General features: G+C 48.5%; 1 protein-coding gene across 1 annotated transcript; it reads left to right on the top strand.

Moving 5' to 3' along the window:
* Positions 1–13,732: 13,732 nt before the first annotated feature.
* On the top strand, positions 13,733–18,162 carry LOC120686062 (3-ketoacyl-CoA synthase 20-like). The gene is made up of 2 exons (XM_039968222.1): positions 13,733–14,652; positions 17,099–18,162. The coding sequence occupies exons 1-2, from the start codon at positions 13,858–13,860 to the stop codon at positions 17,933–17,935; spliced, it is 1,632 nt and encodes a 543-aa protein (XP_039824156.1). The 5' UTR covers positions 13,733–13,857; the 3' UTR covers positions 17,936–18,162.
* Positions 18,163–25,012: the final 6,850 nt, after the last annotated feature.

The raw sequence follows: 25,012 nt of genomic DNA, 5'->3' as shown, positions 1-25,012 counted from the left end.
CTGCTCTCTGGGAGAGGCGGTGGCGCGCCGCCGCAGGCCAAGGAGGGGCGGGGCCGCCACCTCAGATCGGGGCCAGGAGGCCGCACTACAGGGAGGGGGAGACGGCGGCGGCACACAGAGAGGGGCGAGGGCGTGTCAGTGCTGCTTAAGGAGGGCAGGAGGGAGGGAGGGGCGACGCCAGGAGAGCCTTGCCGACTGCCGGTCGTGGCCCCCGCCGGCCGGTGCTCGAGGATGCGCCGCCGTCGGGGCCGATGCTCGAGGCCGAGCCTCCGCCGGGGCTGGCCGTCCGCTCCCCTCCAGGGCCGGTCGCCGCTCGAGGACCCTGCCGGCCGGCGCTCGAAGACGCGCCACCGCCAGCGCCGGCCATCCGCTCCTGGCGGCGGCGGAGCGCAGGGAGGACGGCGGGGGAGATGGCGCGCGTGGAGCTGGCCATCCGCTCCCGGCGACGCGGCGGGGCCCCCGAGCCCGACCCCGGCGTCCGCACCGAAGGGCGGGGACGGCGGCTGACCCCCTGGGCGGCGGAGGCTGCTGCGCCGACGTGAGAGAGAGAGAGGGAAGGGGGGTGAGAGGCTTTGTCCGATGGGGGAGGTAGAGAGATGATCTGAGGTATTAATTGGACCAATAGGAGAACACCGTTTGAGGAGTTTGGATCGATGACGTGGCAAATATTCTTTGCCGAGTGCCACGAAAAAAGCACTCCGCAAATAGCTTCTTTGCCGTGTGTCAGACAAGTAGCACTCGGCAAATTATTTTTTTTCATTTTTCTTGTTCTCTTCTTCTTCCTTTTTTGTTCTTCTAAATATATTATGATGCACTTTGAAAATACTAGATCAAATTCACTCAACAATATGTATTTAATTTGCTACTTCTATTATTATATTATTTATGCAGTTATATCTCAAATTAAATTATTCTATAATTGCATTTGACACATTAAAATTATCAAATGGTTTCAAAAAATTACCAAAATTTCACATGAAATAACCTATGTTCTCTATTGTCTATACAAAAGGTTTTGTAGTCAAACCACAATTTAACTGCCACGTTGTCTCAAAATTTGATTAAATCATTCTTAACGCTACTAGTCTTCCTTTGAGATGCTTCGATTTGTAAACATTGTACGTGACAAAATGTGCGAAACTTTCTCAAGTTTTTACCATAGCTTCCACATATGATATCATGATATATTGGTAAATTTCATAATTTTTAGCCTTTATTTGACTTTTCTAGAATTTTAAAATCATTCACACACACGTTCGTGGTCATGTTTTCTGAATAGGATGTTCGAAATTTCATTTCTTTTCATGGATATGGCCTCAAAATAGGTTATATAACATGAATATTATTTTTCTACTAATTTTATTCTATTATTTGAATCACTTGTAGTTCAAATTTGACTTAATTGAAAAAATTGCTAGAAATGAAATTAATTAGTTAAATATAGCAAGTAATAATAAAAATATACCAAATTTTAACATAAAGTATCATATGTCGTATGTGAAGAGTAGAAAAAATTTCGAGGTGGGAGGAAATTTTTTTTATTATTTTACCGTGTGCAAAAAAAAGCACACGGCAAATTTAATACTTTGCCGTGTGCTAAAAAAAGCACACGGCAAACATATGTCTTTGCCGTGTGCCAAAGTAAGGCACACGCCGTGTGTTTATTTGTAGACACTCGGTAAAGTTGCTTTTTGCCGTGTGCCCGAGAAATTGCACACGGCAAACTCGTTGGCACACGGCAAATGCAGAGTTTCCCGTAGTGCTATCCGTTTTGTATTCATATCCAATAAGATCCGCATTCACATTCGTATTCGGATTAAAATATGGTAAAAGATGATATTCGAATCCGATTTCATTCGTATCCGATCCGAATCCATCCTTACAGCCAATGGAATCGTGGCACAGACGCACACTGCTCTTCGCCCGCTTTTTGCCGGCGTCTAGCGAGTCACTCTCTCCATGGGACATAACATCTCGCCAACTCTGCGCTGATCATAATACTTGCTCGTAGTGGCAGCGGTGGTCTCTCTGCAGATGCATATGCTGCCTCGTGAAGTAATCCGGCACGTGCATGACCGGGTCAACCACCTAGTGCGTGACCACATGGCCGCCGGCTAGCCGCTGCAGCAACAGGCAACTGCCGGGAAAGCACGCGCTGCTGCTGCTCCGACCTCTAGGCTGCCGACCTAATCAATGCGATCCGTTGGGGAGGAGCGAGCGAGCGAGGCCCATCTGCGATCTGCCCAAGGAATGAATACTTGAATAGAGAGAGAGAGATCTCGGCAGCCATGCAGCGCGCGCGGCAGGCTGGCCCGGCCTCCCGTCCCCATCCGGCGGCCATGTGGTCCGCAACACGGAGGCGAGCGCAGGCATCGCGCGGTAGCGGAACAGGCGGCGGCGGCGGACTCGGAAGCGGCGGCCACACGACGACGACGCTCTCCGATCCCCTTCGGCATCCATCACCTCCGGCAGCCTTATCGCCAGTAATAATGCCGGACGTCCTCATTTGCCTTTCCCTTTGCTCTCGCGATCTTACGAATATTGGTTCGGGTGTCAATTCTTGATTTCAAATAGTAGTGATTGTCCCCACCGGCTGTATCAGCGCCGAGCTCGTCCACCTCAAGTCCGGCTCATCTCCGACGCCATGGCTGCCTCCACACGAAGCGGTGATGCCTCCGCTCTCAAGTCTCAAGTGCCAATGGCAGCACTGCATCCATGCCCCCTGCTGGTTGAAATTCTGAAATCTAGGTGTCCAGGTGCGATTGGTTCTGATTAGATTTCTTGATTCGTTTGTCGCGGAGGCTAGTGTGAGGCTGAATCTTGTTTGCTTGCTAGTCGTAGCAGGTGGCATATCTGGGACTGGAACTGGGGTTACGGTTCAGTTCCAATAAACTCTCTATTAGTTTATTTGTGCGTTGCCTTCCTATTCATGTGGCGTGAATAAACTGAATAGCATATAAGGGTGGGAATGTGGAAATGGTTAACAGAATTTTTTGCATCCGTATCCGTATCCGCATCTAATATGGATATCCGTATCCGTATCCGATTATAATGTGGTACTAAAATAGATATATCCGAATTCTTTTTTCCTCATTTTTCTCTATCCGATTCCACATCCGTATTCGACAATATCCGCAACATCCGTATTCGAATAAGAATGAGCACATAGAAAACTATTAAAAATTATATATATAACTAATGATTAGTGATCTTTTAGTTTTAGTATTAATAATAATGTATTTTGTGGAACTATTTAAGAGTGATCATGAATAAATGACATGTGCTACTAGGTTTAATATTACTAATGATATATAAAGATTAAGTTTAATTAATTTCAATTTAATTAACTATATTTTGATATGGATAATCATATTGATTTTAATTTACTTTGGTTTATTCACTTATTGATAAAATTATAAATATACTTTATTCCATTTATTCTTTATAACTAATGATATTTCCATTAAAATATTTATTCATTTGCATTTTATATCTTTATATTATTAACTATTTAAATATTTATGGATAAATATGTTTTGATGAGATGTTTTTTTTCTTAACTACAGCGGTTACATACTTTAATCCTTATTATAGAATGACTTAGTGATACATTCCAAATATGTTTATAATGAATAAAACAAACGAATATAACTATGATCCAAATCAAGTAAATATCCGAATCCGTATCCAAATTCGAGACATCCATTTTGCATCGTATCCGACAACATCCGAATCGTATCCGTATCCGTATCCGTGTTAACATGTGGTAAAAAGTGCTATCCGAATCCGATTTCATGCGTATCCGATCCGATTCCATCCTTAATAGCATGCATCTTAAACACACGCAATAGTTTCATCTTGCTATTCTTGTGATGTTATCCAATCATTGTTGATGTCTTTTGGGATCAACACAAGAACGCACTCAAACGTGCGGCGCGAAGAGGAGCTCGCTGCAGCGCCTCCTGCGTAGACCGGTCAGACCGGTTGTAGCGAACGGTCAGACCGGTCACCGCCGGCGAAAACAGTAACAAACCTACGAACATTAGCCCGGGAAGACCCGTCGGGGCAGGCGCACGCAGGGTTGTTCTAGGGTCGGCAGGCCACCTAGAACGCCCTCAATCGACGTAGAGACGAAGGAGGAACAATAAGTAGTAGATTGAAAAGGCTAGGGCAAGAGAAAATAAAAAGATAAAAACTATATTGATTGATCGATTGGATACACTCAATCGGCCGTGACCCTTTATATTTATAGGGTGGGGTGGACTTATCTCGCAAGGAATCCTTTTACAGATCTAAATCTACAAGAGTCCTAATTGTACTCAGATTCTAGGTAGATCGGTCTGACCGGTCAGACCGGTCGGTGTTGCCAGACCGGCTACACGGTCCAGACCTGTCAGACCGCTCGCAGGCACCGGTCAGACCGGTCTGTTCGACATGTGCCAATTTTGGTCGTCAACATATAACCCCCTGTTTTTTGGTAATACTAGCATGTCAAAAAAAACAAGCCTCTGGACCAAAATTGTCTAAGGGCGATGATAAACATGCATCGGCCATATTTTGTTCTAAGGGCGATAAATTCTATCGGCCGTATCTCGCTTCTTCTTCATGCTGATGATGAAACAACTTGATTAGGCCTCCATACTTGCTTCATAGTCGTCGACTTTGCTGGTACAACCTCCGCTTGCTGTTTCATGGACTCTTTCTTGCGCATCCGTTGCAGCCTTCTTTTTTGGGTGTGAGACAAGCCTGAGGGACACCACCTCAGCTGTAAATACTGGTTATCTTGCTTCACGTTCTGCTCTCTACCTTGGCTACAATTAGGCTTGCTTTTGACCAGATTATTGCTAGCAACAATCGGTCTTTGAGATGCATCATAACTTGGATATGTAGAAGAATATTGAATAAAGTATGGATGCATATACATTCTACTATAATCCAAAGGTGTGTAATAGCAAGGATATGACCAGAACCATGGAGCAACCGGCCCACCAAATGAATATGGCACAAAAGTATTATTACCTTGTTGCAAATAAGAAGCCGATTGCTCACGATGCTCCAATGATGGATTTGTATCTTTAGCTTGGTTTGGTCGCTTCTCCTGTTTCTGAGTAGCTCCTTTCTCCTCATACTTGGCCAAGAGTTGCTTGAAACTCGGCCTTTTCTTTTTGGCGTTTCTGGAATTGTTTCCAGAGCTCTCAGGATGACCGGTTAGACCGGTCTCCAGACCGGTCTGTGCAGATCCATCCTTTTTATAAGCTTCAAAAAGCCTTGTATGGTTTGAAACAAACACCTAGAGCCTGGTATGCGCATTTGAAAAACTTTTTGCTTGAAAAGGATTTCAAAATGGGATCTATTGATAAAACTTTGTTTCTCCTCAAGCAAGGCAGTGGCACTCTTTTGGTTCAGACTTACGTGGATGACATTATCTTTGGTGGCTCGTCTCATGCACTTGTATCCAAGTTTGCAGATCTTATGAGCAGGGAGTTCGAAATGAGCATGATGGGAGAGATGACTTTCTTTCTGGGGTTGCAAATCATCGAAATGAGCATGATGGGAGAGATGAGTTTCTTTCTGGGGTTGCAAATCAAGCAAACCCAGCAAGGAACATTTGTGCACCAAGGCAAGTACACAAAGGACATACTGAAGAAGTTCAACATGGGCGAGGCCAAGCCTCTCTCGACGCCCATGTCGACCACGACAGCTCTTGATGCTGATGAAGAAGGAGAAGCCGTGGATCAGAAGGAGTACCGCAGCATGATCGGGTCTTTGCTGTATCTAACGGCGACAAGACCGGACATTCAATTTGTTGTTTGTCTCTGCGCCCGCTTTCAAGCTTCTCCGCGCACCTCTCATCGTCAAGCAGTGAAGATGATCATGAGGTATCTCAAATATACTCCTGAATTTGGACTTTGGTTCTCTGCTTCTTCTTCGCTGTCTCTTTGCGGTTACTCTGATACGGATTTTGGTGGGTGTCGTTTGGATCGAAAATCCACATCGGGGACTTGCCAGTTTCTTGGTTCTTCTTTAGTTTCTTGGTCCTCTCGCAAGCAATCCAGCGTAGCCCAATCCACAACAGAAGTAGAATATGTTGTCGTTGCCGCTTGCTGCTCTCAATTGCTTTGGATGCTAGCCACTTTGAGAGATTATGGCTTAGACTACAGCAGAGTGCCATTACTGTGTGACAGCACCAGCGCCATTAGTGTAGCCAAGAACCCTGTCCTTCACTCAAAGACCAAACATATTGATGTGCGCTTTCACTTCTTGCGTGATCATGTTGAGAAAAGTGACATTGACCTGCGTCATGTCGACACCCAAAACCAGCTTGCAGATATCCTTACCAAACATCTTAATCAAGCTACCTTCTCCCGCTTGCGAGGGGAATTGGGTGTTTACTTTCCTTTCTAACTTGTAAAGGTTTTCTTGTAGTGTACAGTAGTTTTAGTCTCTTGCTTGGATTCAGTTTGCTTCTTTTTCTATTTTTGTATCATATTGCATTGCATCTCATCATGTACACCAGACACTTTTGAGCTTCATGTGTATAGTGGTTCAAATGAAGTTATGCTTTTTGTAGTATGTTCTATGTGATCAGATTGATGCTTGTGCTAGCTCTTGGCTTATTATGTTCATATCGTACAAACTTGTTGAGCTACACCTATTTTCTAAATTGTGAACATTCTAAATACTTCCTAACTATGAAAATCTGTTCACCGCTGAGATTGGCAACTAGCATGTGTAGGATGTGTGTATCGTCTATGTGCTTTCACTAGTATGCTAGGTTGTTCTATCTCATGCTTTGAGTTGCTTACTGTCTTGATAAAAATAATATCCTGCTAAAATTTGATTCTAGATAAGTGAAAAGAAAAGATCGAGATGGCTTTGCACTTGCCACCACATCATTGTATCAAGACTGTTTCTCTTTGCACTTTGAGTTGAACTTGAGCAATGTAGTGGATGATCGAAACCGTTGCCTTCAGCTTCTGATTACTTTGATGTATAGGCTGCGCACGGTTGAAAAATTAGACTTGGCTGTGCTTACAACCTCTCGCACTCACATGTTATGACAAAATCTTGTGCAAAACTGAAATTTTGGTTACATAATCTTGCTCAAACACAAGTTTTAGGTTCATCTTTGACATGTTGAGTGATTCTTGTTTGGGGTAGTTCACCTTGCTTACTCTTGTTAGCACTAGTTTGTACTCATGCTTACATTTGCTATGTGCTAATTTGGTGGTGAACCCCTGTTTTGAGAAATGCTTAAATCTGACCTTGCTACTTCGCTCACATTTTTGTGCATATGATCGTCTTGAGCATTTGCTAGTACCTGCATTTTTGTTGCTCACCTAGCACTGCATCACTCAGAGCATCTTTTCATTTTGATTGCTATACTCCTGAACCTCCTGCCCCTAGTTGCAATCCTGTGCATCCATGCATTTTCTGAGGGGGAGTTGCAGTTCTTTGGCTTTTACCTTGATTTGTGCATGTATCAACAAGGGGGAGAGTGACACAAGGAGAGTGGAAGTGTGCATTCATTGGTATGCATTTTTTCGCATTTTGCACTTATTTTGGCTAGCGGTGTTGAGCCCGTTTTCTACCTGTTCTTGAGGGCTAGCCGGTTTGCACTTATTTTGGATCTTTTGGCTAGCGGTGTTGAGCCCGTTTCTGCTTCTTCTTGAGGGCTAGCCGGTGTGGTTATTCTTCTTTGTTTCTTCTAATTCGGTGTTCGTGTCTTGGTGTTGACAATGTACTCGTCAAGGGGGAGATTGCGAACACAAGGTTGATATGTGCCCTTGTGGTTCGAACTTGATGATGAGTGATTGTCAACGGACTGCGTGAGTTGTGTCGTGCAATGTGTTTCTTGGCTTGAGGTGTGCAGGCGTGGAAGTCGGAGGCGGTGGTCAGCGGCGAAGGTGAAGGTCATGCGGGTTCGTGCTGACGGACCGGGAGCGGTGAAGGATGGATGCTGGGCTTGGACTGAGGGACCAGGTGGCCGGGCGACTAGCTGTGGTGACTGATGTCTGGGGGCATTGACAAGCGCAAGAATACATGGGGTGACCGTGTTGACCAAGTCAAGACGGCGATCGTGCAAGTCGAACGAGGCTCGGGAAGACTTGGCATCCGGGCGGTCGAGGACGGTGGTGACACGCGTCGAGGATCGGAAGATCGGTGGACGGTTTTCGGGTTTGGCCCTCAAAACCTGGGAAGGATTCCGGCAGGAATCGGGGCGGAGTGCCCGAGGAGGTCGGAGGACAGGTGGCGGGATCACGAAGCTTGCATCGAGGCGAAGGAAAGTCGTGAAGTCGCCGGGTCTGTTCGATGCTCAGAGAAAAAGTTGGACGAAAATGCCCTCATGCGTGTAATAGACCTAATTATTGTTGTAGGGGTATTTTAGTCATTAGGATGGAGACTTGGAGAATAAGAAGAAGGGGTGGGGAGAGATGGCAATGGGTACCCGATACCCGAGTACCCAATGGGTTTTACTCGATACAATCGCGGGTATGGGATGATTTCTCTACCCGTGGGTACGTTAATGGGTAAAATTTTATACCCGACGGGTAGACGGGTACGAGTACGGGTATACCCATAGACCCGTGGGTAATTTTTACCCGCATCGCACCCGCATTATCTATACTAGGTCATATTCAATTAAACCTATATAAATATATATTTACACGAAATAATACTAGGATTTGTTATTAGTATATTATTTTTATTGTCTTTCTTTTACTTAATTATATTTGAGGTAATTTGTGGTTTTTATTATGCCATATACTCAATAATTAGTGCTTTAAAGAGAGTGTTATATCGGGTGCGGGTTACCCGATGGGTTTTTTTACCCGCGCGGGTACGAGTATGGGTAGAATTTCATACCCGTGAGCAGGTATGGGTATTTTCGCGGATACAAATAATTTTCGCAGGTATAGATATGGAATAGAACTACCCGACGGGTTTTTACCCGTTGCCATCCCTACGTGGGGGTGCTGGTTCAGCTCTCTTTTCCTCTCCCGTGCTTTTGTTTTCCTCTTCCCCTTCTTCTCCACCAGGGTTAGGATCTTAGGATTAGAGAATTATGTTGGAGATTTTCTGAAATTGGATCGGGAAAGGAGGCCCTTCCTCCTTGTGCCCTCCGTGGTTTTGATTTGACTCGTTTTCGTGTCTTGTTCATCTCTTTTGCTGGTGATTTTTGGAGCTCCTGTTTCTTGGTGCTGTGTAGTTCAACAGGGAGCAGAGAGGCCCAGCGCTGGTGGTGTTTGGCCCTTTGGGGTGCGCACGCAGGGAAGCGGGCAGGAGGCCCCAGGCTTGCTCGAGTCAGGGCGGCAGCGGCAAGGGGTGCTCAGCACCTTGGTGCAGGGACGCCCAGCCCCCAACCCAGGCAAGCTGCGGCCTGCAGCAGCTGCTGCACTTTCGGCCGGCAAAGCGGCGCCTTGCAGCAGGCCCGTGCGCCGCAGCCCAAGCAGCAGCGGCCTGCAGCAGGCTTGCAGCAGCAGCGGCCTGCAGCAGCAGCTGCGCCTGCTGCCGGCTGAGGGCGGCGGCCGGCAATTGGTCCTGCGCAGGGCCGGCTCGGCCAGCAGGCGCGCAGCAAGAGGCAGAGAAGCGAGCGGTGGTCAGCAGGGGCAGGGAAGTTGCTAGCAAATTAATTCTAGTGCTCACTGTTGTGTAATTGCTGTGAATTGGCCTTCGAGTCATCGCTTGGTTCTTGATTGTTTTGCAGGCGCTTGAAATCGAGTGTGTGTAGGAAATTCCGGCTTTGATCGAGTTCGTTCTTCAACAACAACACTGCGGCCGCAAGGTGTTCGATGGAAAGCTTCACTAGATTTGTCTTTTCCGGTTGGTTTTGCTAGAATTGTTTTAGATCCTAATTGAGTAGCTAATCATGTTCTAGGGCTGTCTTCTTGTCATTGTATCTTTGTTCTATCTCTAGATTTATTTTCTTGCTCTAGAGTCAATTAATTTCTCGCTTAATTAAATCCGGAAAAAGCAAAACAAAAATTAGTTAATTAGTGTTTTTGCTAGTTAGTTCTTTTCAAGCCTTTCTAGCTTATTGATTTTACTGTGCACTAACCCCTCTGCTGAGTCCTTGGAGTGGTTTCTTCTCGATGGTTCAACCTTGATCGGTTTTCGCGAATTTGCTCAACGGAGTCTTTATTCTAGTTTTTTCACTACTCTGCTTCTGCGAGTGAGTTTTGGATTTCGGAGAGTGAGTATTCCTAGTGCCGATAGCCGTTCTGAGCTATGCGGTACTAATACTCATTGTTCGAGGCGTGTCGGGTGTAATCGAGACTTTTTCTCTCCGGTTTTTCGAAATTGGGTTTGAGACTCCCATTCACCCCCCTATTTGTCGTCTAGGTCCTTCATCATCCCTTCACCACTCGTGCGCAGCAGCCCCGGCGTCCCCGGCTGCGCTGACCGTCGGTCCGATCCGGGGAACGCACGCATCGAGGGCAGGCCGCCGAGGCTTCAACCCCGGTGCCGTGCGTGCTCAGGTTGCGACACTACTGCGCGCGCGCGTCACCTACTGCTCCTACTGCAGCCGCGGCCGCCAGAGTGCTCCTGTAGCTGTTCCTAGCAAGTGAAGCTAGCAGCACACGGGGCCGCAGGAGGCAACTGTGTGCAAGTCACCAGCTCGGCCGGGCCATACGTCACCGGTCTTTTCTTTTTTTTTTTTCCTTTGAACGCTGCTGGCTGCTGCTCTACATAGGGACGAGAGACGTGACGAACATGGTGGGAGCCCTCCGTTTCGTCTCGACGTCTCCGGCCGGCCGTTTTCTTGCGGGCGCGGTTGTCCGCCGCAAGCACGCCGCCGGCTGTTTTGTTCGCGGCAGGTACGGTAGTAGGAGGGGATGGATGACCGGCCCCGCGCGCACGTATCAGCCTCCTACCAGGCGGCAGGCAGGCAGGAGCGCTACGTACCCAACGTCGCCGACGACCGGCGGCGGCCTTGGGTCGCCTCCACGGCTTTCATCAGCACGACCGCGGCGCCGGCGCCGCGCCGGCCCCGGACGTGTACGTACGTGGCGCAATGTCTGGAAAGACGTGCGGTACACCGTCAGGAGAGGGAGCGTGGGGCACGCATGCATACACGGGAGGTTGCTCGTCGTGGCATGATGGCGGCTGCCGCGGTGACGTCGTCTCCGGTTAAGCGCGCAAGCGATTGGCGACCCCCGGTCGGGGTCGGCGCCATTACAGTTTCGGCCTTCCGCTGTTACATCCATGGCCAGAGTGAAGTGAGCAGGCTGATCAAGTTCAAGGGAAGCAACCCTTCCGAAGAGCTAGCAGTACTAGTATGTGACGACACCGATGTGGCGTCGAGTAGTACGGGTAAATTCACGGTAACAGTACGATACAACGACGAGATCGTCGCTCAGTTCATCCGGCAAGCCGGCCAATGGCTATCCTATTACACAGTTCTGTCCTTTGCTTGGTGAGGAAGAAGTTCCTTTATCGCGAGAGAGACGTGCAGGATCATGACGCCGGTCGATCAACGCTTCCAGTCTGGGCCGAAAAGCTTGAGGTTGGGCCTCCGAGTGCGCTTCGACTTGGGCCTTGCGTGAGTTGATGTCCTGGATAGTGGGTCCGCTTGGTTAGGAGCTGTGACATAGTACTGATTGAACACACACACACACAGAAGAAGAAGAAAAAAACACTGAAACGGGTCACCATCTTCCTTTGCTCACACGCAACGGCGGGTTTAGAAGCACAAGCAAATGTAATGTACGGCCTCTCGTGTTCTTCTACAATCATACGGTTTCTCGCATTGTGTAGCTGTAGGTCCTATAACTTGTCTGTATCATTATATGAGTCGATCAGCTGTTATAGGCAAAGAAATATGATAGAATTGTCTATTAGTGTTGCTGATCTATCTTAAGCCATGTCATAACAGTTTCGTACGATTGATGATCTCTCGGGTTGCTTTAGACTGTCCACAACGGCAAGAGCAAATTTGCTCCTCTCCCTCCTCGATTCCCACACCCCCTCACATATTTACTGTCTACAGTGTGTCTACAGTGTCAAACAGTGCATCTACAGTACAAATGCTCCTCCATTTGCTCCATCCGCTGTGGATAGCCTTAACACACCAAATTCAAACTAAAATCCTCTTTAACACGGCAAAACCGTGAACCGTCCTCCAACACCTACTCCAAACGCCGTGGCAGGAAAAAAACGAAATATTACTACTAAGTACTACCTTTAGAAGGTAGTACGTGTGCTCGCCGAGTTGTCAACAAGCTCTGTTTGGCACCTCTGTTTTGCACCCTCTGGCAGTGCAGCACGGCAAGCCCAAGAACGGTTCAACAGCCACACTGTTCGTGTCGCAACTCACGGAAAGGAACGTCGTCCTTCCTTTGGGTATGTAACGAAAGGCGCCCATGCATCCGCCTGCCAACCCGTGAAGCTGGACAGGAAAACCGACGTGCACACCGGAGTGCAACCAAACGATTCAGGGTTGTTTAGTTGGTGAAAAAGTTTGGGTTTGGACACTGTAGCACATTTTGTTGTTATTTGATAATTAATATCTAATCATGGATTAATTGGACTTAAAAAATTCTTCTCATCTTAATCAGTTAAACTATGCAATTAGTTATTTTTTCTAACTGTATTTAATGTTTCATGCGTGTGTCCGAAGATTCGATGTGATGGGTATTGTAGTAAGTTTTTTTTTTTTGATCTAAACTGCCACGCCCAGCCCGGCACTAGAGCATGGCAGCGGTAAGCCGGCAAGACCACGACAGCCCAGCGCACGTCGGCGCCGTAGGCCGCAGCACCGCCGCGCCAGCGCGCGGCAGCTTCGCGGCCAGGCCCGTGCCAAGACCCCGCGGGCGCACGGCGGGCGCCGCGCGTCGATCGTCGGCAGGCCGGCGGCCAACTCGCCGCCTGCCCCCACTGCCACGCGCATTTACTACTTGCTCGGGGCGGTCGAACTGAACCCCCCTCCGCCGCCACCACCGTCTTAGGGTGTGTTTGGTTGGAGAGCCGAATGGATGGAGCAGCTCGATGCTTCGTTTGGTTTGCGGACAGCTGAACGGAGCCAACCCCGCTATGTGGGATAAGCTCGCTCCATCAAAATCATCGAACGAGTTCGCTCCAGTTCAACTCCGTCCCAGCTCCGGCTCCCACTGGCGGCACTTGCGAAAGCTGCCTGCGACGGTGGATCGAGCAGCGCTGCTTCGATTCGGGTAGCGGTGCAAAGAATTAGGCGGCGCGCACGAATAATCAGGCGGTAACAAATCAATTTGGCCACCGGCTGGTCGATTTGGGCAAGAGCGCTGCGAATCGAATGAGGCGGACCGATTTAGGTGGCAGCAGCCAGCAGATCGATTTGTCTAGCCGATTTGGGTGGCTAGCGTATTGATTTGGCTAGCGGTAGTTCAAGTTCAATTTGGGCAGCATCTCCTCGATTTGGATTGGAGTGGTCTGCAAGGGAGCAGCCCCTTGCTGCGGGGAGCACTCGCCGAGCATGCGGCGGTGGCGGCAGACAGCTGCAGTCCGGAGGAGAGGGGAAGAAGAAGGATAGTATGCATGACAGGTAGGCTCTACAAAACGGGCGTTAACGGCATAAGAGCCGTTTGACAAAAAAAAAATAGATCCATTCTATCCCTCTAACCAAACGCTACTTTAATGGTCGCTCCGGTGGTTGCACCCACCCAAACCCTTCGCCACGCCCGGCCCGGCGGCTCACCGTCTTCCCTTCTTCCCCATCCTCCCCGGCGACCACTATATATACGCGTCCAACCTCCCCGCCCCACCTTCCAAGCCCACACCGTCCCTCCCCTTCCTTCCCTCCTCGACTCCACCCGGCAGCTCAGCTAGGAAGCCTTGCCCTTGCCTATCTGGCCGCCTCGCCACGCTAGGCCGGGCACCATGAGCGGCGCCGCCCAGCAGCAAGCGGAGCCCGCCGCCGCGGCTTCCCTCGCCGGCGCCACTGCCGCCGGGAGCACTCCGCCAGCGGCGGTGATCCGCAACGCGCGCCACCGACCCAGCACCCTCAAGCTGTGCTACCACCTCGCGGTCTCCAACTCCCTCTACCTCCTCCTGGCGCCCTTCGCCGCCGCCCTGGCCCACCGCCTCTCCCGCCACCCGCTCCCCGCCCTCGCCGCCGCCGCCCGCTCCGCGCTCGCCGCGAACCCGCCCCTCGCCGCCGCGCTCCTCGCCCTCGCCGCCGTCCTCGCCACAGTCTACCTCGCGCGCCGCCCGCGCGCCGTCTACCTGCTCGACTTCGCGTGCTACAAGCCGGGGCCCGAGCACGTGGTCACCCGCGAGAGGTTCATGCGGCAGTCGGCGGCGGCGGGGGTGTTCACCGACGAGAACCTGGCGTTCCAGCGCAAGATCCTGGAGCGGTCGGGGCTGGGGCAGGAGACCTTCTTCCCCCGCGCCGTGCTCGCCGCGCCGCCCAACCCCTGCATGGCGGAGGCCCGCGCCGAGGCGGAGGCCGTCATGTTCGGCGCCATCGACCAGGTGCTCGCCAAGACCGGCGTCCGGCCGCGCGACATCGGGGTCGTCGTCGTCAACTGCAGCCTCTTCAACCCGACGCCGTCGCTCTCCGCCATGATCGTCAACCACTACAAGCTCCGCGGGAACGTCGCCAGCTACAACCTCGGCGGCATGGGATGCAGCGCCGGCCTCATCTCCATCGACCTCGCCAAGCAGCTGCTCCAGGTAACCGCCGGCCAGCCTCATCCATCACCCCTTGCTTCGATTGGTTAGGATTTTTTTTTCTTTTTGGGCCTCTTCTGCGATCGAGAGGCTTCGAGAGACGAGAGGTGAGTGGGTTTTGGTGGGTTTGTTCAGCGACCGCCGAGCCAGAGGTGGGTTTGGAACTCGATCGATCTCCACTGGTGATCCGGGAACGGACGGTGGGGATGGGGCCGGGGTGCTTTTGACTAGCGTTGACTCTGCATGCGTTTGCACGGGTGCACGATCTATGTCAGGCGTCTCGCTCGTGCAGTGGTCACGCATGGAACTGTGACGAGCCCTGGAATTAATTACGTAGTTAGTACCAACTAATCATTCTTGTTTTTTTATTCATGTTGCACTGATGACTGCCTCAACGTGCCACAAACCTAGAAGGATATATGTAGTTTTTTTCGTGTGACTATCGATTACTACTCGTTATCGCTATCATGCATTTTTCGTGCAAGTTTTGGAAGTTCAGTACTCCCACAGTTCCAAATTGCAAATCATTCCAACTTCGTAGAGAGTTAAAATATTTCGAGTTTGATCAAATTTATATAATAATAAAGTACTAACTTTTAGGATACCAATATTTACTAGGATACTAAATAAGTATCAATAAATACGCTTTTATAGTGTATGTATATCTATTTGGTGCTATAAATTTCCATAATTTTGATCAACCATATAAAATAGTTTGACACTAGTTCGATCGGAATAACTTACAATTTGAAGAAGCAGAGGGAGTAACTCATGAAGAATGGCAAAGTTTAGAGCAGCTCCAACAGATTCTTTATCTTGATGAATTAGCTAAAAGAAATAGAAAAACCAGAAGAATGGACATCCAACAGCTTAGCTAACCAACCCGGTTATCCATCCTCGTCGCCATATCATCCTTCCCGGGAGGCAAAAATGCCGAAGCGAACCGGGTCGGTATCCTTCCGAGGCCTGTGGGCCCCACCACTTTGCTGAGTCCCCGCGCCGCCCCCGCCGTCGCGGGCCGCCCCACCGTCGCGTGCCGTCGCCGCCCTGCCGTCCCGCCGTCGAGCGCCGTGGCCACCCGCCCGCCCTCGTCGTCGCGCGCCCACCCCGCCTTCGAGCGCCATCTCTCGGCGAGCTGGAGGCCGCGGCCGACGCCCGGCGGAGCTCACCCTCGCAGCCGGCGGCGCACCCCCCACAGCCGGCGGAGCTCACCCTCGCAGCCGGCGGAGCTCACCCCCGCAGCTGACGACGCTCCCCCTCACGACCGTCGGAGCTCGCCCGCACGCGGACGCGGTTGAGCCTAGGGCGGCGGCGGGCCAGATCTCCCCGCCTCCCCTGCGTCCGCGTCCCTGTCTCCGGACATGTGGGCGCCTACGCCGATGAGGATCTTTCGCTGGTCGCGCGCGAGGGTGGCGCCGCGCCGCGGGCCTGTGCGTTGTGCTCGTTGCCTCGCCGGACGCCGGGTTGTTACGCGCTGCTCGCTGAGGCCGAGGGGCGCCATCGAGGTGCGTTGACTCTGCATGCGTTTGCACGGTGCACGATCCATGTCAGGCGTCTCGCGCGTGCAGTGGTCATGCATGGAACTGTGACGAACTTTGACCGACGAGCCCTGGAATTAAATACGTAATTGGCACCAATTAATCATTCTTTTTTTATTCATGTTGCACTGATGACTGCCTCAACGTGCACAAACCTAGAAGGGTATGTAGTTTTTTCGTGTGACTATCGATTGCTACTCGTTATCGCTATCATGCATTTTTCGTGCAAGTTTTGGGAGTTTAGTACTCCCTCCGTTCCAGATTGCAAACCATTCCAACTTTTTTAGAGAGTTAAAATATTTCGAGTTTAACTAAATTTATATAATAAATAATTACTAATTTTTAGGATAGGATACTAAATAAGTATCATCAGATTCTTCATTAAATATGCTTTCATAGTATATCTATTTTGTGTTATAAATTTCAATAATTTTAACCAAACATATAAAATAATTTAACACTCTAGTTGGATTCTTCCTTGCACCTCTCCCTTTCTCTCTCCCGTAACGTTAATGGCGACCGGCCGGTAGGTGGGTCGTCCACATCAATGCAGTTCTGGGTCGCCAGCCAGCTGCTGCCCTGCTGCACGTAGCGCCTGCAACTGCAACCACAGGGGTGGTGGTCTCCGCACGGGCGTCCAGCAGGGTCCCTGCGGCTAGCTAGCAACCCTAGCCGTCAGGCGTCAGCCATTGATGACGAGGACAGCTAGCTGACGGAAAGCTCGCGGAGTGAATGCCCCTGTCTCGCCCACCCGTGGCCGCCATAAATTGTGGTGGTTGGGGACGCCGCCGGCGACGCGAACGTTGACGACGACGACGACTACGTCGACTAGCCGTGATAGCTTATCTGATCATGATGATGATCATCATCATCAATCTGACCGACCCACCATGGCTGATGGCTGCGTGCAGGTGCACCGGAACACGTACGCGCTGGTGGTGAGCATGGAGAACATCACGCTCAACTGGTACTGGGGCAACAACCGGTCGATGCTCATGTCCAATTGCCTCTTCCGGATGGGCGGCGCGGCGGTGCTGCTGACGAACCGCGGCGGCGCGGCGCGGCGGCGCGCCAAGTACCAGCTGGTGCACACGGTGCGGACGCACCAGGGCGCCGACGACCGCGCCTACCGCTGCGTGTTCCAGGAGGAGGACGCGGCCGGGCGCGTCGGCGTGGCGCTCTCCAAGGACCTGATGGCCGTCGCCGGCGAGGCGCTCAAGACCAACATCACCACGCTGGGCCCGCTCGTGCTCCCCATGTCGGAGCAGATCCTCTTCCTGGCGTCCCTCGTCGGCCGCCGCGTGTTCGGCCTCCGCGCGCTCCGCCCCTACCTCCCGGACTTCAAGATGGCGTTCGAGCACTTCTGCATCCACGCCGGCGGCCGCGCCGTGCTCGACACCATCGAGCGCAACCTGGGGCTCAGCGCCTGGCACATGGAGCCGTCGCGGATGACGCTGTACCGGTGGGGAAACACCTCCAGCAGCTCTCTGTGGTACGAGCTCGCGTACACGGAGGCGCAGGGCCGGGTGCGCCGCGGCCACCGCGCGTGGCAGATCGCCTTCGGGTCCGGGTTCAAGTGCAACAGCGCCGTGTGGCGGGCGCTGCGGGACGTCGACCCGGCGGAGGAGAAGGTGGGGAACCCATGGGTGGACGAGATCCACAGGTTCCCCGTCGAGGTGCCCAAGGTCGAGAGCGTCATCGTCACCGACGGGGCGGCGCCGGAGCCGGAGCCGGCAGCGTCGTCGTGAGGCGGCGCTTGTGTTTGTCCTGTTTGTTTGGAGAATGGTGAAGTGTGTTGTGTCCGAGTCGAAGTGTGGGTGGCTGGGGGTAGAGTGAAGGTGTTGAACTGTGTAAACATACAATAAATTTGGTTGTTGATTGATTGAGATGTAGCTGATGACCTAATGTTGATTCTTTGGGCCGGGTTCATTTGGCATTGGGAAATAAAGACGGACGGGCTGCAAAATTGTACGAACTGGATGTAAACGGATCGAATACGAATGAATATTATTAATATTATATTTATTTTTAAATTTTTGTTCGAATACGGATCAAATATGGATAGTGTTAGTTTTTGTCGGATGAGATTGTAATGGATATCGACATCATAAAACGTAACTTTTAATATCCGGATACAGATCAATTACAAATATTGAATATCCAAAATCGGATTTGAACAGATAAAAACTCTTTCAAACCAGACCAATTTCGAATACAGTCGGGAAATATACGTACCATTTACCTCTACAGTACTAATCCAAAATTGATCATGGTGTAAAACATGGGCTGTGTTTGGTACTCCAAAATATATGTGCTTCAAAGTATATGGATCAGCCCAATTGTGAGAGCTAACCCATTTGGTGATGCTTGGGTGCCAATTTTTCTATCCATTGGGCAGCCCAGCTTGGCCCAACAAGCACCTTGGGCTACAAAGTCTTTTTGCCTAGGATCTCATATATAGTAACATGTTTATCAGGATTTTTTAGTGAATGTTTATCGGGCCTTGTAACTTTATTAGCAACAAACTAAAGCCATGTTTGTTTCAGCTTTTGGGTAAAAAATACTCCTGAAAGCTAGAAGCCAGAAGCAACTTACCATGGGCTTTCTAGCTTCTGAGTTTTTAGTGCATTTGATCTTTGGAGCTCCCAAAACCAATGATCTAAGTGCCTAGAAGCTCATCTTCAGCAGAATACCCATATCTTATATCCTATATATTCTCTCTTTGCAACGAATATTTTTTTATTTTAATAGGTGGTAACATATTACTCGATCAATTAAAAGAGTAAATGGGTGTATTTCCTATTTTTGAGTAGGAGAGGTGTGTTTTGATAATCACTAAAAATACTTTGGTATTGCAGACGAAATTGGTAATCTAATGGAGCACCTTCCATTATTAAAATAATTTGTTAGTAATAAAAAATTAAGAAGAGAGATAAGCAGTCTGTTGGAAATGTTCTGATGTTTTTACTCACCTTCACCTCTAAAATCTCAACCCCTCCGAGGTTGTGAAGGAGGTCGGACCAACAATGGCTGAGATATTACTAGTGGGCTTTTCAAAGTCAAACCGTAGGGCTCCACCGATCAAAGGAAGAAAGAGGAAAAGGAAAAGAAGGAAGCTACGATCAAGCAAGACCACGGGAGTAATGATTTGGTTCATCCGATGCACCTATCATGGATCGTCAACATCTACTTAGAGCAATGTTAATAATGCAATCGACTGCTAGTTGTAAGAATCTTTATAGTCTATCTTTTTGCCTACTAATATAGTGGTTAGCTCATCACTATTAATATTTAGCTTATTTATCTGCCTCACAAATTTTAGATAAAGTTATGACATGGGCACCTGTCGGGTACCATGATTAGGGGCACCCTAACCAAGGAACTAAAATCGCACTAAAAACACAAACACATGGTAGGCAACCGGGCCCACGAAGGTCTAAAGCCTCCTTTCAATCCGGAAGAAAGGAAAGGACTCAAAGAAGCCTAATACGCGGCCCACGTACACAGTGCGGCCCATCCAAGCCCCCTCGAACCCGCAGGGCGATCTCCGCCTCGCTCGAGGGCTCCCCGCCGAGGCCCTCGACCGCGCCCCGCGTCTCCGCCTCGCTCGGGGCCACCCCTCGGCAGGAAGGACAAACGACCTTTCCGCTCGCCCGCCCGCCGTACGGAGGCATTAAATGCCAACCACTCCTCCACAGCATCCGGGTCGGACGGCGTCAGGCAGCCACTCCGCGTAGTGGCTGTGACCGGAGTCCCGTCCGCCAACTCCGGTCACTGCTCCGCCATTCCGGACGCTGTGGCGACACTGTGGGAACCTGCGACGCAGCGCAAGACGTACTCGGCACTGCTCCAGCCACTGTACTGCCAACTCCCCGTACCTCCTTCAAACTTTCCCCTCCGCGGAGCCCTCGAATGGCATAGGCACGACCCTCGGAAGCGACTCCGACCTTGACCAGGACAAGACCCTGGCCAGCAGGACCCTCGGAACGTCGCCACGCCACGCCTGGAGGACGGTACCCCCTACAGCAACGACCACGCCGCCCGCTGGATCTACAAGGACGCCGGCGTGATCTCCGTAAGGCCAAGGACGACGCCCAGGACGACTGCCACGCCAGACGCCATACCCCGCAGTATACTTTCTACAGTGCTCGACCACTGCACCCCCGTGATTCGGGGAGAAGACGACGACTTCCACGATCTCCTGTGCATGTGCACCGCCCCTCCTTGTGTCTATAAAAGGAGGAGGCGGGCTTTATCTTAGGGTGGTGGAACCATCCGGTAAAACACAACACTCAGCACTACTCACAGAGCACATACGCTCTTCTGAGCCCCGATATTGGCACTCGCCTCAATCAACTCTTCCTCTAGTAGAGACCTGGGAGCTTCCCTCCTTCTCTCGCCTCGCTTGTACCCCCTACTACAGGCACCCGCGGTGCAAGACAGTATAGTGCTCTCGCACACCCCTTTGCTGGACGTACGGCCCCACGGCCGGAACCAGGATAAACCTGTGCGTGACTGTGTTGCCTCTTGCATCAACCATCTGGGACGAGGAACGCGCAGCATCATCACTAGTTGTGTCCGAACTGCCGGGTCAGGACACCGACAACACCCATAAAAAGCCAAGTAATGATATACTTTGTTGCTCATGCAGAGAAAGCGCTGCCCCATAATATGGTTCCAAATAGGCCAAATAATAGTTACAGTAGAAATATACATAATATGACAATACCTTTATATTTTACTATAATATCGATAACCATATTTCACCAATGTCAATAGATGGTCAAAAAAATAAATTTAGAATTTTTCCATTTTGGTATAATGCTTATCCCCTCTGTTGAAAATTGTAGATCATTCTAACTTATAAATACATATGATTTGCTATGTACCAACATGTCCACTATGTCCAGTACCTAGCAAAAATTATACTCCTAGAAAAATCGAACAACATATAAATTAGAATGAAATATCTTATGCATAGAAATAAGAACTTATGTGTGTAGTAAGAATGACATTTAAATCAACCAAGCTCGATCAAAGGATGAGAAGTCCTAATTACTAGAAAAATAAGAGCTAAATGATCATTGGTTAACTTAAATAACTAGTAATCAAGTAAATTCAATTTTTTTTGTACTGCCAGTCCGGCTTCTCTTTTCTCTCCTCCAGCACATTATAATACTTATCGTTACAATTTTTTTCTCTAAATGAACTCCGTGGACTCTCGATCCTCCCGCTAGATCGGGCGCTCGCCGCAGCGGTGGGCAACTGCGCGGCACGTGCGGCCGTAGGTTTCCGAGGTCGTCGCCGTCGTTGATCTTGACCGGGTCCGCGCACGGTCACGGCAGAGCTACGCGAGGCATGAGCATGTATGCGCTGGCGCTGGCGTGCAAGCTCGCCCTCTGTCTGGACTCTGGAGTGCGCCATGGGTCGAGTCCATCTTGCTCAAAGGTCCATGACAGCGTGTAACGTTTAATTACCAGTCGGTTGCTAGCTAGTAGGTCCTAAACAACTCATTAAACCATAACCCTAATCCCCTGTGAGCATGACTACTTTTTTTTCTCTCTTTTCGACGACAATATGGGCACATGATTGATCCTGTGCGCGTCTGACCAGCAGTAAAGGAATCTCGATCTACCCGGCCCGGCAAATTGTACTGCTACGATACTATACTGAGACGTACATGTATCTATGTTAAAAAGTTAGTACTCCCTTCATTTTCATTTACCTATCGTATTAGATTTATTCTAAGTCAAATTTAGCAAACTTTAACTAGCCTATAGAAAAATATCGTAACAACCATACTACTCAACGTATGCATTATCAACATATACTTATGGTGAATTCAATGAATCAAATTTGATATTATAAATATTATTATTTCTTTCCATAAATTTCGTTAACATTTCAAGTTTGACTTAGTACAAAGCTAATATGGTATCTAAATAAAAACAGGAGTATGTAATAATACTACCCATGACGTGTCATACTACATATATAGTAAGCACCATCTAAGAAACTAGGTGATACCCCGCGCGTTGCTGCGGGATTTCTTAAATAAAACTTTAAGGTGAAAATTTGAAAGTAGAAACACTAAGGTGAATGGAAGGCAACATTCATAGAAAATTGGTGGAAGATATAAATAGATGGTTCTAGAGGATAGTGATGTGGCGTCTGATATAATAGGTTCCTATATGATGTGGATATACAACATAAATGTTGAGAGAAATAGATGATATAAATTTTACTTACATGCTACTACCTCCGTCCCAAAATATAACAACCTTTTGACTTTTCAAAGTCAAACATTTTTTTCTTTGACCAATAATATCTCAAAAAATAATTATTTTTAAATAGAAAAAATTACATGTTACAATAGTTGGTTTCATTACGTATAAACTAATATCACTTTTATGTTGTCAATCTTTATATTTTTTTTACCATCTACGGTCAAAGATGAAAATATTTGACTTTGAAAAGTCAAAAAGTTGTTATATTTTGGGACGGAGGTAGTATTTTTTATCAGATATGGTAAAAATCGTAAGCTGGAAGCATAGCAAGTAGCAATATACAATAAATAGGGAATGAGGGGGCGTGGAAGTCTTTAGTATTGCTGTTTCTATCGTCACCTTGACGGCAGTTTGCGCCTTTCTGACTGAAATGGAAGAGCTGGTCTCTTGCCTGGGAGATTTGTCCATAGAAGAAACACTAATAGAACATTTGATCATATTAATTATAGAAGAATAGATGATGAAAAAAGTAGCGTATGTATATGACTTTATGTTAATAGATTAAAGATTAAAAATATTGCACATCATAGATGATATGGACATTTTTTGTTTATTGGATCTGGTAACAATCGATGAGATAATACAAGAAACACCAATAGAATATTTGATCACACTATAAAAGAATAGATGATGAAAAAAATAGCGTATCTATATGACTTTACATTATTAGATTAAAGATTACAAGTATTGCACATCGTAGAGATGATATGGATATTTTTTTGTAATTAATAAGGAATCATAAATAAATTGCATGAAAGGATTGTTCAAGTTAGTGCGACACTTAGTGGGGAATGATGTGGACACTTTGCATGAAAAGAGAAATAGTTAGTGGGTACCATCTATATAGTATATATAGGTAGATTCCCCTCCTTTAATATTGCCAAATTAGCAAAAAAAAAAGTCTACTCTACGTGATAATATATTGAACTAGGTGATTCTCCACGCGTTGCTGCGGGACTTGAAACATAGAAGGAAAATTATTTTAGCTAAATAAAAGATTAACGACAAAATAGCGCTCGTAAAGTATGAGACAATTTTTTCTTTTTATTTCTATATACTTTTTTTCTTTTTCTCTCTCATTTTATTTTTTCCTGTTTATTTTCTCTACCTTTTCCTTTTCTCCTTTCTTTTCTTCTTCTTTTTCTTTTTCTCCCTTTAATCCTTATCCTTGTATTCTTATTATTATATTATTCTTTGCCCACCTCTTTTCCTCCCCATCAGAAAACCATAAAAAAAAGATTGAAAACCAAACACCTTGAAGATGAGCGTAAACACCACCAAAGACTTTTCATCTTCTTTTTCCTAGATGCTGCTCTGGTTGGGGAGCGGACGGCGGGCATGGAGGTTGCAGCCCTGTAGCACGGCGGTGGCGTTACCGAAGATGAAGTCGACAGTGCCATTAGCTACAACCGTGCCGAGTAGGGCAGGGCATGCCGGAGGTGAAGTGGAGTTATTTAAACTCGATTGCATGGACAATCTTTGGGTTCCTTCATATTGCAGTGACGGCTTTTGGTTTTCTCAGCTCCTTTCAGGTGTGTTTGTTGTGGTGGAGGAATTATTTGCGCTAGAATTGAAGGCTTACAATAGTGACTTGCGGTTGTGCACAGAAAATCAGGAGAAGGCATAAATATGAAAGTTCTAGTGGATGATGACGTGGATAGCTTGTATATTGAGAGAAATAGAATTAATGACTTTTAGTGAGGACTAACTTTATAGTTTTTATAGATGTTACGGAAACTATCAGGACTAAGTGTGTAATGTCGTCTCCACTTAACCTCAAAAACATTTCCTCTCGTTTAACATCTCTAACTATTTAATTATATAGGAGAATGGTTCACGCCACCGCCAGACCAATAGCCGCCGCCGCCGCCGCCAGCCCCTCCCACTGCCTCCCTCTCGGTCCCCCTCCTCTACCCTTCGGTGGCCTCGCCGACTGGTAGGTGGAGGAGCGGGGACTCGTTCTTTTATAGATCTATTTTAGTTTTCTTTAGGGTTTAGTTCTCCAGCGACATCGACAAGGTGGTGGCGACGATAACGCTTTGGAATAAGGTCTCTCCAGCCTTTCCCTACCTCGACGACGTCCGTTTCGGTGCCAACGATGGCCAAGTGAGAGCTAGTTCTGCCAGATCTGAAGATTCTCTCCAGATGGAGATGCAATCGGCTGTCCTTTGTTGTGGCGACTTCGACCTCTTCTTTCGATATTTTCTGCGTCAAGATCCGGTTTCTTCAACCATCTGTTTTGGTGGTGAAGGATTGCAAGCCTGTGTTGCTTGGGGTGTTCCCTCAGCTGATGTTCTTCCTGCGGTTGCTAGATCTCGTTGTAAGCAGCGAGTGGTTTTTGCGGTCTTCAAAGCCTTGTGTGGCGATGACGTTTGCAGGTGTCCCTTTCCCTTACTGCCGTTTCAGTGTATTTCTCAAGCTCCGGTGGACGACGAACAATCGGAAGAAGACAACGACCAGAGATCTCTTCAGTGTAATTTTATTTTCTTTATGTCGTCTTGTGTCAAGTTGCTCTTCCATTGTACTACCAATTGTTTT

This window comes from Panicum virgatum, chromosome 8N (genome assembly GCF_016808335.1).
Source record: "Panicum virgatum strain AP13 chromosome 8N, P.virgatum_v5, whole genome shotgun sequence".
Lineage (NCBI taxonomy): Eukaryota > Viridiplantae > Streptophyta > Magnoliopsida > Poales > Poaceae > Panicum > Panicum virgatum.
This window is presented reverse-complemented; position numbering and strand designations above follow the sequence as displayed.

Excerpts from the sequence above, each read along its gene's own strand:
- LOC120686062 (XM_039968222.1), top strand. The coding sequence starts at position 13,858 with ATGAGCGGCGCCGCCCAGCAGCAAGCGGAGCCCGCCGCCGCGGCTTCC. Across the intron at positions 14,653-17,098 it reads TCGCCAAGCAGCTGCTCCAG|GTGCACCGGAACACGTACGC; the intron begins GTAACCGCCGGC and ends GGCTGCGTGCAG.